Source organism: Prunus dulcis, chromosome 8, assembly GCF_902201215.1.
Source record: "Prunus dulcis chromosome 8, ALMONDv2, whole genome shotgun sequence".
Lineage (NCBI taxonomy): Eukaryota > Viridiplantae > Streptophyta > Magnoliopsida > Rosales > Rosaceae > Prunus > Prunus dulcis.
In genome coordinates, this window is record NC_047657.1 from 4,560,737 (window position 1) to 4,573,038 (window position 12,302).

Here is a 12,302-nt window from a genome sequence, read left to right on the forward strand (position 1 = left end):
CTTTTCGACGGTTATAATGAAAAATCAAGATTTAACGGTTATTTTAACTCCGATTTTGATGATTTTTTACAGCTACACTCCCTGACCCGATATGAATACAATGAAATAATTCGATCGTCAATTTAAAATATATATTTTCTAACAAAAACCCAATCCCAACAACAAGAATATATTTTTCTAATAAAAATCCGATCCGATCTAAAATAATAAATTTAAAGTTACTTAATAAATATATATACCATTTAAATTCTTAAGTGTTATGCATACAAAATAAAAAACAAAAATAAATTGGTTTAGGTGACAAAATGTTTGGATTACGTCATGCAAAGATTTTAAAAAATAATTTTTTATTTTATTTATTTTTATAAGGACTTTGCGCGACGAAGTTTACTTTTCGTCACGCAAAGTCACTTTGAGCGACGAATTATTTTTCGTCGCGCAAAATTGGTCGCGCAATACTTTGAGCGACGATGTATTGTCGTCGCGCAAAATTTGGTCGCGCAAGACTTTGAGTAACGAAGTTTCAAGTTTCGTCGCGCAAAGTGATTTTGAGCGACGAATAGTTTTTCGTCGCGCAAAATTTGGTCGCGCAAGGGGTTTTTTTTACTAGTGTAGCCCAATGTCCAAATCTATCACACTTATAGCACTTAGATTGGCCCTTATATCTACATTCTCCAAAATGAAATTTAGAGCATATTTTGCATTGAGGCTTCACTCCATCTTGATGCACATATTGTGATCCATTTGAGGTTTGTGCAGCACCAACTTGCTGTGGCTTCTGTCTAGACTCCCATGGTTTGTTGTTAGACTTCCAATTCTTCTGAGACTTAGTAGAACCAGTTTGAGTACTATTCTTGTTCTGCCCTTTTGTATCGACTGAGAAAGAGCCAAATGCCTTCTCAGCTATGTCCACATTATGCATGTCAAAACGTTGCTCTTGACTCTTCAATATTGCAATAACCTCCTGCAATTCAATAGTCTCCAAACTCTTTGTATTTTCAATCACCAAACAGATGGGATCATACACTCTACTAAGACTGATTAACACCTTTTGAACCAGCCTCTCATTTGATAACACTTCTCCAAACGTTTTCATTTGATTTATCAATTCATTTAATTGAGTAAGATATGCAGTTAGTTGTTCACCTTCACGCATTCTCATATACTCAAATTCCCGTCTGAGATTCTGAAGTTTTACAGATCTGACCTGATCACCACCGTGGTACTCACTGTAGAGTAGATTCCATGCCATTTGAGATGAGTCGGCATTTGCAATCCGAGGGAAGATCTGGTCAGAAACTGCGTTTTGTATAATGCCCAGAGCCTTTGCGTCCTTCATGAGCACAGCAAACATCTCTGCATCAGCTTCTTCTTCCGATGATTCTTCAACTTTCGTCATCTTCTTCTTCGAATCAAGGGTTGAAATCCCCTTTTCTACCAAACTCCATATCCCAAGAGATTTGAAGATCGTCACCATCTTAATCCTCCAGAACTCGTAGTTCTCACCGGAGAAGATCGGAGTTCTTACTTCTGAACTTCCAGATCCAGCCATCTTTTGGTCTGAATCAAACAATTTCTCTTCTCAGATGCTTAGCTGAGCTTCGATTGAGCTCAGTGACCTCACAGATTATGCCCAGATCAAAAGACTCAACCTGGCTCTGAGGCCATGTTAGAGTTTTGAATAGATTGAAGGAGGAAGGAAAAACACAAAGAGAGTAGTGAGCTTGACTGAATCAAAACAGTGTGTATTTTTCTATTGCATGCTCTGTACTCAAATAGAGCAAGCTTAGTGTGAGCTATATCCGTATAAAAGAATAGCTGGATTCTCTTACATCACTGAGAATCACAGCCTTACATACAAAACTGCTCTCTAGGATTTTTACACGTAACTATAACCACTTAACATGACTAACGCCTAACACTTGTCTATCTTAGTGACAAAGTGAATACACCATTTAGCTTAGAGGCCTAATTACATTCTTATCAGCTCACCACTTACATTTCACAATTCCTTCAATTGAAGCCGTTGTACATTTGGGAACAGAAAACTTGTTGAATGGTTTCTTTTTCCTGGTCATACTTGCATAATTTCTATCTCTAACCCTCTTAACCTGGGCTTTTTCTAGAGGAGTCATAGCATAGAAAATTGGCAGGAACCAAATGGGTCGGGTCTCGATACCCGGACCACGAGGCCTCCTTCTCTTTGGTAGTTTATTCAGCTTGAGCCATGGTCTGCCTCATCGTACCTTGGCTTGCATGGCTTCTAGCCATGCAGCCACTAAACTCATGGCCTTCAGTTTGGGCTCAACCCCTGCTGTAATCACTTCTGACCTTAATATTGCTAAAGAAATCTTAACCTCTTCCCACTTTGCCAACCGCCCTATTAAGAAATCCGCTAAGTGCCTCATATTCAGCCGTGCCATTGGTTTTGCACAAAATGGATCATACTGGAGACTTCTGAGAAAAATTGCGTCTGTTAATCTCTTCACTCCTAAACGCATTTCCGCACACGAAGATGGACGACAGTTTGATTGTGCCATGATGTTGAGGTCCATTCATAATGAACAAACTCTTTGTGGAGTTGTTGGTCTAAGAAAACATCTTCAAGCTGCTCCTCTTAACAATATCATGACCAAGGTGCTTGGTAAGAGGTATGATACTGCATGCAATAATGCTGAAGCCAGAGAGTTGCACGAGATTATTAGAGAAGGGTTTGAGCTTTTGGGAGCTTTCAATTGGTCTGATTATCTCCCATGGCTGAGCAGCTTTTATGATCCTTTTCGTATTAAGAATCGATGTGCATCGCTCTTGTTCCTCGAGTTAGAAATGTGGTTGTGCAAATTATTGAGGAGCACAGACTTGATAAATTTGAAAGGGTTTGTGATAACTCCGATTTTGTATACATGGTGGCCGTCTTATGGGTTTGTATACATTTTCCAATACAGTGTTTTTTAGTTTTTTTTTGCGAAGCATCATTGGCTTGGTTAGTCTTTACCCGACCAATTACCTAATACTACGCAGGCTCATCAAACAGCGCTTTTTAGCTTACCGGATCCTGTTCTGATCGCCCATTCTGATCTTATTTGTATTCTGACTGATGGTTTCATCTCTTGGAAAATTCCTCGCACATAATTAAGGGAGCCATTGAAAGGTTTCGATCCAAAGCTCTTTCTATTGACTCCTCCTTCCCGGGCATAGAAGATCAGATCAACGAGTTCTGGTGTAAGCCTTTTCTTCTTCCCTACCCGGCCGGCGGAAAAAAACTGTAACGTATCAAGGTCGTACGCCTGGAGCAAAAAGGTTTGTCATACAGCTGGTGTATTTCTACACGCCATAGATAGCATGGATTGGGAAAGAGTATGGCTGATTTATCACGCTTCAGTTGAAGTAGGTTTTATTTGTGACAACCTTCGTCATCGTCTTTCTTATACTAGTGGATTGAAGGTAGTTTACTTGCTTACTTGTTAATGTACTTAACCGGTATCAATTTAAATAGGTTTACCAAGAGTTTTACCTATTTGGAGAAGAACTTCGCTTAGCCTTTCTCTAGTAGTTCTTCCCCTCACTACGCTTCGCTTGACTCGAGTTGAGAAGAGTCATATTCATATTCTTTTTTTAAACTCCCCGTAATGCGACGGATGCAAGCTAGATTTTGAAGTAAAAAATCCAAGATTTCATAAAAGAAGGAAAAATCGACGTGGTACATGAAGCTCCCAAGAAGTCCAACGATAAAATGAGAATTTTTAAGAACTCGCTCCCTAGTCACGCTCTGGTCTTAACATGCTGGGCCGAGGAAGTGTCTGATTTCCAACAGCCCCCTACCATCACTACAATTAAAGCTACTAATACTCTTTGGCTTTGTGAGGAAGATCCCTCCCACTGGATCATCATGACTGTTTTGCAAGTATCACCCCGTGGCAGCTAAACGGTGATTTCTCGGATAGCAACCGTGATACAAATAAAAAGAGTACTGGTGTTACACGGGCTAGATCGAGTGATTGATCGCCCAGATCCCTTTCTCGAGGAGGAAGCTAAGAAAAAATGTAGAACCTTAGTTTGTTGTATATTAATTTACCTACCTAGAGGCATAGGTTGCTAAGAGAAAATGTAGGTAAATTCATGCACCTAAACACGTAGGGGATTAAATAGAGAGCAACATGTTATTTCCCTTTGAACAAATTAATTTCAAACAATAACAATTATTAAATTTGAAAATTGGTATAAATAAAAGGAAATAAATAAGCCATCAATTTGAAAATTAAAATACGAAATGATCAAGTACTCAAAAAAGAGAGTACATTCTTGTTTTTTGTTTTTATAGGAACAACGAGTATATTCAAACCATACGATAGTAATTACACGAAGCTTTAAGTAATTTTTTTTAAATAAGGAAAAAAAAAGACTCATTAAATCCTTGGAATCTATACAAAATTGAAACACAATTAATCGGCATTGAATTGCAGCTAATATCTAAAATAAATCATGTTAAAAATATAAGCAAGTGTATTATAGGAATTTAAAAATAAATATAACAATTAATACATTAAGCTTGATTAGGAAACTTGATGAGTTGGATCCTAGTAATCGGGTTTTTCTTATAAAAATTGGGTTTATTTTTAGAAAAATAAAACGATGGGCTGTAGCTTGTAGGTAAGAAAATATTTTTTTTATATATTCAAATCGATAATAATTTTATTGATAACACAGAAAAAAAGTACAGAGTAGTTGCAATGCCAAATATGAGTATATCATCTCCAGTGACCAAATACAAAACTAAATTGGTTTGATCTGAAGAGAATTACGCATGCCAGAAAAACCTAAAACCTCCAATTTGTTTAGACAAGCACCTGTATTCAGACCTACAATATAGATCCACCGAGCAACGGCAATAATGACAAATCCGCATCGAAAAGTCAAATACTAAATATAAACATCAACAAACTCTTATTGAGTTTCTGAGAATTATTAGACTAAAATCAACACAGAAACAAGGACGTCGCACCACATCCTCTCTAGCAAACCAAAGAGACTCGTAGCACCAACATGACTAAACCTCTTATTTTGCACAGGCAAAAACCGATCTCACACAAGCCGGCAGCAATCACTTTTCCAACTCCAAACACTGAACTGGAGCAAAATCCATATGAGTGGACCAAAAGTTGCAACAAAATCATGGTGCCTACTGTGGATTGCAGTACTTGCTTCAAAAACACAACGAAAACCAAAGAAAAAGGCTGGGTTGACAACATCATATTGCAACCATCCCAGCAACAGCAAGACATATCCAAGAACAACAAAAGTCACTAAGTACCTACAACAGAAAACACACAAACAAACAAACAAAAGACAAGATCTAGATAGATTTGAGCAAGAGGACCCAAAATCCAAAAGAATCTAGGGAGAGAAGATGAGAGGGGAAGAAAACTAGGAAGGGGGAAAGGGAGATGAGGAGAGAAAGATGGAAGATGGGGAAGCCGCGGTGGTTGTAGTGCTAGCTCATAGTTTCACCTTCAGAAAGAGTTTAGGGTTTTATTTATTTATTTATTTTTTGGTATGTAAGAAAATATTAATTTGAAGGGGAAGAGTCAAATTTACAATTTTTTTTTAAATAATAACAAATCGATGTGAGGCTACAGACAATAGGGTTTTTTAATTTCTTATTTTATTGAGAAAACTCCAAATCTCAGCAACAATGGAGGATGGGGATGGATAGATTTGATAAAGGAAGAAGGGAGCAACAATGGAGGATGGAGATAGGTAGATTTGATAGAGGAAGAAGGGAGCGTTGTAGGCGAAAAGTCCAGGGATGATAGGGCTTTCTTTCTTCTTCTTTTTGGGTGTAGTTTTTAATAATTATTAAAAAGAAAAATATATAAAAACAAAATCCACATGGTAATATTTATTAATTTACATGACATTACCAAAATCCCAGTGCAGCTGGATATTATTGAGGACAATCATGTTGAATACAGATGATTGAGTATTAATCTTGAGCATTTGAACATTTCGTGTTTTATTCGGATTTGAATTTTTTATTTGTAAAATAATGGATAAATTTTTTTTTATTTTTAGTACAAGCGATTAGAGAAAGGGGATGTACAAAAATATTCATTGGTTGCATGTGGGTTTCGAACCTCTGTCCACATGAGTGGAGAGGTGAAAGAACTCAACCAAGCTATACTCCACTTGATGAATAATCTTAAAAGAAAAGAAACATAAAATGTTAGCATAAACAATTGTGAAACACATCAACTGGCTCTCTAGACTTTTTCACTGACCTGGAAGACTCTCTAGACTTTTACAATCTTTAAGATTCAAGGAATAAACCTTTTGAGAACAGGAGAATTCAGTCTCATGCAATTTCTCATTTCTAATAAATAAAGTCTTGTCAGGTGTTCGACTGACAAAGGTAGTATATTTTCACAAGTAAACAAAAAGACACCAAACGCAAAAGAAAAGGGGCATAAAATGTTAGCATAAACAATTATGAAACACATCTACTGGCTCACAGAAATTGAGATTGTGACTGAGAGACTATCTTGAGAGAAGTATCATACCATATTAGCCTCTAAGACTATTTAGGGGCATCCAGTGATCAAAACTTTCATATTCTTCGAAATCTTTTGAATTCTGATTCCTCATGAAAACTACTACTTCCATATAGTCCTTTCCACTCACAGTGATTGTAACTTGGCTGGACAATGGCACCTTGCACAGATGTAGAGTTTTCATCATGATGGACATTCGTAGCCTCATAAGGTGAAATTGTGCGGCTGGAATGGGTCAACATTCTGTTGAACTCTTCAACGTCTTGTTCATACACCAAACGGGCACCACACTTCTTTACCAAGCTGGGGCCTGAGCTCTTGAATGAAAATATTAACTGATTGCAGCTGTGTTGCCACTCATTCCCAAATGTTAAATCACGAGAGATGTACAATAGCCAAAGATGATCTGACAAAGGCTGGACATTAGTTACTAATAGAGGTGCAGGATACTGTTCTTTCCCATTGACTTTCAAAAAACAATTGAGCTCCCATCCACTGCCAAATACTTCAAAAACAGTGCACAGAGCATATCCCTTCCACTTATTATCATGCCAACGCGGAGTTAGCTGTACACTTACTGAAGACCCCACTCTTTGATGGCTGAACCATGAAGGAATTTCAGTTCCAGGAATTACAATTTCATATCTATCGCCAGGATATGGAACTCTCTGCACAATATACACTACGACGTTAAACACACACAGAGAGAGAGAGAGAGAGACACACACACACACACACACACACACACACACACACACAGAGACAGAGAGAGACAGAGAACCTTAAGGTATCTTTTGAGCATACTAAATGCTATTTTCTTGCAGCCTCCTTTGTCAACCAACCCAATGCAATTGATGAAATTGAAACATGAGGACTTCAATCTGTCCAAATTTGACGGATATTGCAACGTTTTGAGTGAAGTACAACCATCGGCCATTACTTCTAAAGTTATATATGATGAAAGGACCGGAAGCCATTGAAGACTCTTGCAATCACTCAAGTATAAGTTCTCAAGCTTAGAAAGTAGGCTAATGGTTATAGGAAGGCTATGAAAATTGTTTCCGCTTAAGTTCAAAGATACTAAAGAGGATAAGCAGCTTATATCAGCAGGGATTGCTCCTTCAACAAGATTTGAATCACTTAGATCTAATTCAGTTAAAGAACGAAGCCCAGATAGAGAAGGCAAGAAGGAATTCATATGCTGACGGCTCTTCGTTGGCCTTAATCGAAAAGGGAGAGCCATATGCCATGGTTGTCGTGACGGCCCTTTTGGTCCACGAAAAAATAATGATTTAAGGTTCAAAAGGACAATGGAAGACGGCCATTCTTTAATAGCAGTTCCAGCTAAATCAATCATCTCCAAACACCGTAGTTCCCCAAAGCTTTCAGGCAGTGCGTCAAGATTTGAGCATCCAGAAAGACGAAGACTTTGAAGAGACGTCAATTTGCCAATGTTACTTGGAAGACAACGAAGATTTATGCAATTTCTCAAATCCAAAGAAGAAAGTTTAGTCAGGCGTTCGACAGACAAAGGTATATTTTCAGTTGCAGTCCCATCTAAGGAAATATCCAACAAATGCTTCATATGTCCGCCAAACTCGGGAATCTTTTTAACATTTGAGCAACCAGAAAGAATAAGACTTTCAAGATATTCCATTGCAATCTGACTTGGAAGACTCTTTAGACTTCTGCAATTTTCAAGATTTAAGGAAATCAGCCTTTTGAGAACTCCTGTGGATGGGTGAATCTCAACTAGACGTTTACATCCCTTAAAACATAATCTCTCAAGATTTGGGACGCTTGTAAGATCTGGGATTTCTGTCAAATTTAGAGAATGACGAAGATCGATGACTTTCAAGCCGAAAAAATTCTGTATTGAGTTATAAGAAATGAAGAATAATTAGATTTTTTTTTTAAGAAAAGAAAGATAGAAAAAAAAATGCTTTAGTTGTAAACACCTGTTTTCCATTACAAAGCAGTTGAATGCTACAATCATGCATGCTGAGTTCGGAAATGTTCTCCGGCTGGAAACCTGTTGGGAGAGATTTTAAAGGATGTTCACTCCATTCAAGAAACCCCAAGGAATTAGAAAAACAGTTGAGGCCTTGGGGATCACGGATCTTAAGGAAACTAAGATTAACCAGATGAGAAAAGGCTCTGAAATCCCACTGTGCCTCTTTAGATTCACGCAAGTCCAGGGATATGCCATGAACTGCCGTGGTCCCCTAATAACGAACAATAAAAACAAGTGAATTGCATAATATAATAAAGGATAACTGGTCCAAAGATCACAGATCACAAGGAGATGAAGATTAGTATTATCAATCGTCTGTTTTGTATTCTGTTGATTGCTAGATTTATCTATACTTTGTATATCCATATATAAGTTCTTACCGAATCATTGGTCCACAACCTGCTGCGTTTGCCAGGTTCTGTAGCTTGTTGACGAACAATTTCCCATCCCATATCTTGTAACAAATCATGCATCCAAACCTTGTTATCTGAGATTGTCAACAGAGACTTCTCAATAAGAACATCCATAACACTACGCGAACAAAAGCCCATATTGTCTAGCATTTCAACTACTTGATCTTTGCACTTTCCTTTAAAGAAGCATGCGATATCAACGAAAACATTTTTTTCCTGCTCGTCTAATCCATCATAACTTATTTTAAGGGTATCCATAACATCTCCCTTGTAAACCTCCTTCAGTTTATACAATGCGCTGCTCCATGCATCTTGACCTCTTTTATACAAAAATGATCCCAGCACTTTAAGAGCTAATGGGAGTCCCTTGGCATAATTCAAGAAACTTATTGACAGATCTGTAAATTTTTTATCTGGATAATCTCTTTTAAAGGCTCTCCAGCTAAAAAGTTGAAGAGCATCATCTTCATTTAACTCCTGCACTTTAAATCTTCTTTCCACACCATGTGCAATTAGCAGTTGTTCATTTACAGTTGTAATAATGATTCTGCTCCCCGGACCAAACCAATCTTGATTTCCACATAATTTATCTAACTGACTTATATGGTCCACATCATCGAGAATGAGAAGAACCTTCTTTTGGCTTAACTTATTCTTTAGGGCTTCTTCATGAATGCCCCCATCTTCTGTATCTCTATTCAAAAGGCTCTTGGAAAGGCTTTTTTGTAGACTGACTAGACCATTTGTCTCAGAATCTTCTCTAACACCGCCAAGAAAGCTTGCGACTTCATATTTATGAAGAATTCTTTCGTAAAGCATCTTCGCAATCGTTGTCTTACCTATTCCATTCATCCCCCATATCCCTATATAGAGAACATCTTCTGACCTTGCATCTAAAAGCAAATCCAGTTGTTCTAATCTTGAATCAATTCCAACCAGCTTTTCTTGAGAGTCAGGACGTACTCTAGATAGTATGCATGCAACAATTTCTTTGATCAGCTCTGGTTCATCGCTACAAGGAAGAAAAGAAAGTGATCGGAATGTGATCGAATATGAGTAAAAGAAATGAAGTGAAGACACTGCAAGAGTTAGTATGAGGCTATTGGATGTATATCAAGCAAATTGCACAATCTAACGAAAGAAAGAATTAATATTACCAACTATCCTCTGAAATCCACCCAGAAATACTAGCAACTTCTTTTAACGCAGCTCTCCATCGCACCACCTTCTCAGTGTCATGCTTAAACCTTTTTTCAAGGCCAACGAAGGCTGCCGCTAAAGTACCCCTTTGCTTTCGTAAATCAGAAGGATCCACATCATAGAATATTGGTAGAACTGAATCTCTCGATTGAGAACATTCAAGAATTTTTGAAAGTTCATCCAGGCACCATGTTGAACAAGCATAATTCTCAGAGATCACAACGATGGAAATTCTTGATTCTTTAATTGCTGATAAGAGTTGTGAAGAAATCTCTTCTCCTCTTTGAAGTTCTGAGTCACAAGTGAAAGTCTTAATTCCTTGACGTAGCAGTGATTCATATAAATGGGCTGTAAAACCCTTGCGGGTGTCTACTCCCCTAAAACTGATAAAGACATCATATTTCCATGGACGAGCTGAAGGAAGAGGTGATGAACAGGCTCTCTTTGTTGTCAATTCCATTTAAGACTAGTTTCTCGATTCTGCCAACGAACCGGAGATGGTGTCAAAGCAATCTGCTGGAGAAAGTGCAATTATAAGACTAGTTTTTCTGAGTCGCTTCAATCATTTTTCTTAGTAAAATCAAATATCTTACCCACCCAAAAAAAAAAAAACAAAAAAAAACAAAAAAAAACCTAAAATTCCCCAAATGTTCAAAACCTAAAATTACATCAGCCAACCCCTAGACTCAGAAAGGGCAGATTAAATACAAATGGGATAAATAGCTGTGAGCAAAATTAGAGAATAGAGAAGAACTCAACTTAAGCGACCAGAGAAACACAACCGCCTTGCTGGGATTCTGGTATGCAGATGCTCAAGTCAATGGGTGAGGATGCGAGGCGGGGTCATATGAACAATAGAAAAAGCGAACATACTCGGGACGCCTGTCTCACTCGGATCTAGAATCATCCTTCGATCTAGCGGACAAAACGAAACTATTTTGCTACGATGAAATTTTTTTTATTCTTATTCATTTGTCGCAATGTCATTGGAAATGTGGGATGTCACTTTTCTTCCACGGCATCAATAACAGCGACATGGATGATTTTAATGCGTACATGGTTAATGGCTACATAAGAGTTATTAATATCAAACAAAAAAGGAATCAAGAGGCGATAATTTCACAGATTTTATCAATTAAAAGGACAATACTTCCCCATCCCACTGACAGGACAAATGGGTGAGGAAACGAGGCGGGTCATATATAAAACCGACGATTTTTTTTTTTTTTTTGACAAATTACAGTAAACTCCTCAATTTATAGGGTTATTTACGAATTCATATTTGATTTTGGGAATATTTATCAATACATACTTAATGTCGTGGAAACCCTATAATTTGCTATTCTCATTAACCAAACTGTTAGTAAGTCTGTTAAATACTGACGTGTTAAAAATGAAACCCATTTTTTAATGACGTGGACTTCCATGTGGATGAAAAAATTAATAAAATAATTATATACATGTTAAAAATAATTTTTAAATCATATTAAAATAATTTTAAAAAAACTCATCCCTCTTCTCCAACCCAGCCAACCCTCTCTCCCTCCTGACTCTCCCACCTCTCAGCCACCACTCTCCCGTCGCAGCACAAAGAACCACCCAGCCACCTCCCAAAACCCACCAAGCCAGCCACTGCCCAAAAGAATCCAGTGCCAATTCAGATGATGAAGACGAATTGGAGGGGAAATTTACAGACCCATGCCCGCCACCTCCTCCTCTCTCCCTTCACCATGAATACACAAAAACCAAAAACAAAAAACCCAAAAAAAAAGTTGCACAAGGAGTGCGGCTGTTTAGCACAGTTACGGAGTAAGTGATAGGATGAATCAGCTAATAAAACAACATAAAACAAAGTTGCTGGGCACAGTTACGGAGAAGAAGAGTTTCAATGAGTTGAAGAAATATTTACAGAAGAAACCTGCCTTTTGTTGTCCTTGAAAGAGCCGAGACAAACAAAAAGAAAATGTATTTTTATATTCATTTCAGTTTGAAAAGTATACGGGATATGTGGATCTCAAAATTATGCCTTTGATAAGAGAGAGAATGTATTTCCTTGTTTCTCTACTATAGTGGTTCAATATGTAATCTGTGAGTCTGTGACTCCGTTCAACTTCAAGTATCACTAGT

At 37.6% G+C, this 12,302-nt stretch overlaps 2 protein-coding genes and 1 pseudogene across 2 annotated transcripts; 1 reads left to right on the forward strand and 2 right to left on the reverse strand.

The window, feature by feature from the left end:
• Nucleotides 1-606: 606 nt before the first annotated feature.
• Nucleotides 607-1,552, reverse strand: LOC117638304. Its single transcript, XM_034373440.1, has 2 exons — nt 763-1,552; nt 607-665 (listed from the first exon to the last, which is right to left on the reverse strand). Exons 1-2 carry the CDS (start codon nt 1,550-1,552, stop codon nt 607-609), a joined length of 849 nt encoding a protein of 282 aa, XP_034229331.1.
• A 208-nt stretch (nt 1,553-1,760) lies between these two features.
• LOC117638305 lies at nt 1,761-3,132 on the forward strand (annotated as a pseudogene).
• Nucleotides 3,133-6,345: 3,213 nt separating this feature from the next.
• LOC117637590 (TMV resistance protein N-like) lies at nt 6,346-10,704 on the reverse strand. The gene is made up of 5 exons (XM_034372521.1): nt 10,133-10,704; nt 8,943-9,987; nt 8,507-8,773; nt 7,330-8,418; nt 6,346-7,216 (listed from the first exon to the last, which is right to left on the reverse strand). The coding sequence occupies exons 1-5, from the start codon at nt 10,633-10,635 to the stop codon at nt 6,605-6,607; spliced, it is 3,516 nt and encodes a 1,171-aa protein (XP_034228412.1). The 5' UTR covers nt 10,636-10,704; the 3' UTR covers nt 6,346-6,604.
• Between the last annotated feature and the right edge of the window lie 1,598 nt (nt 10,705-12,302).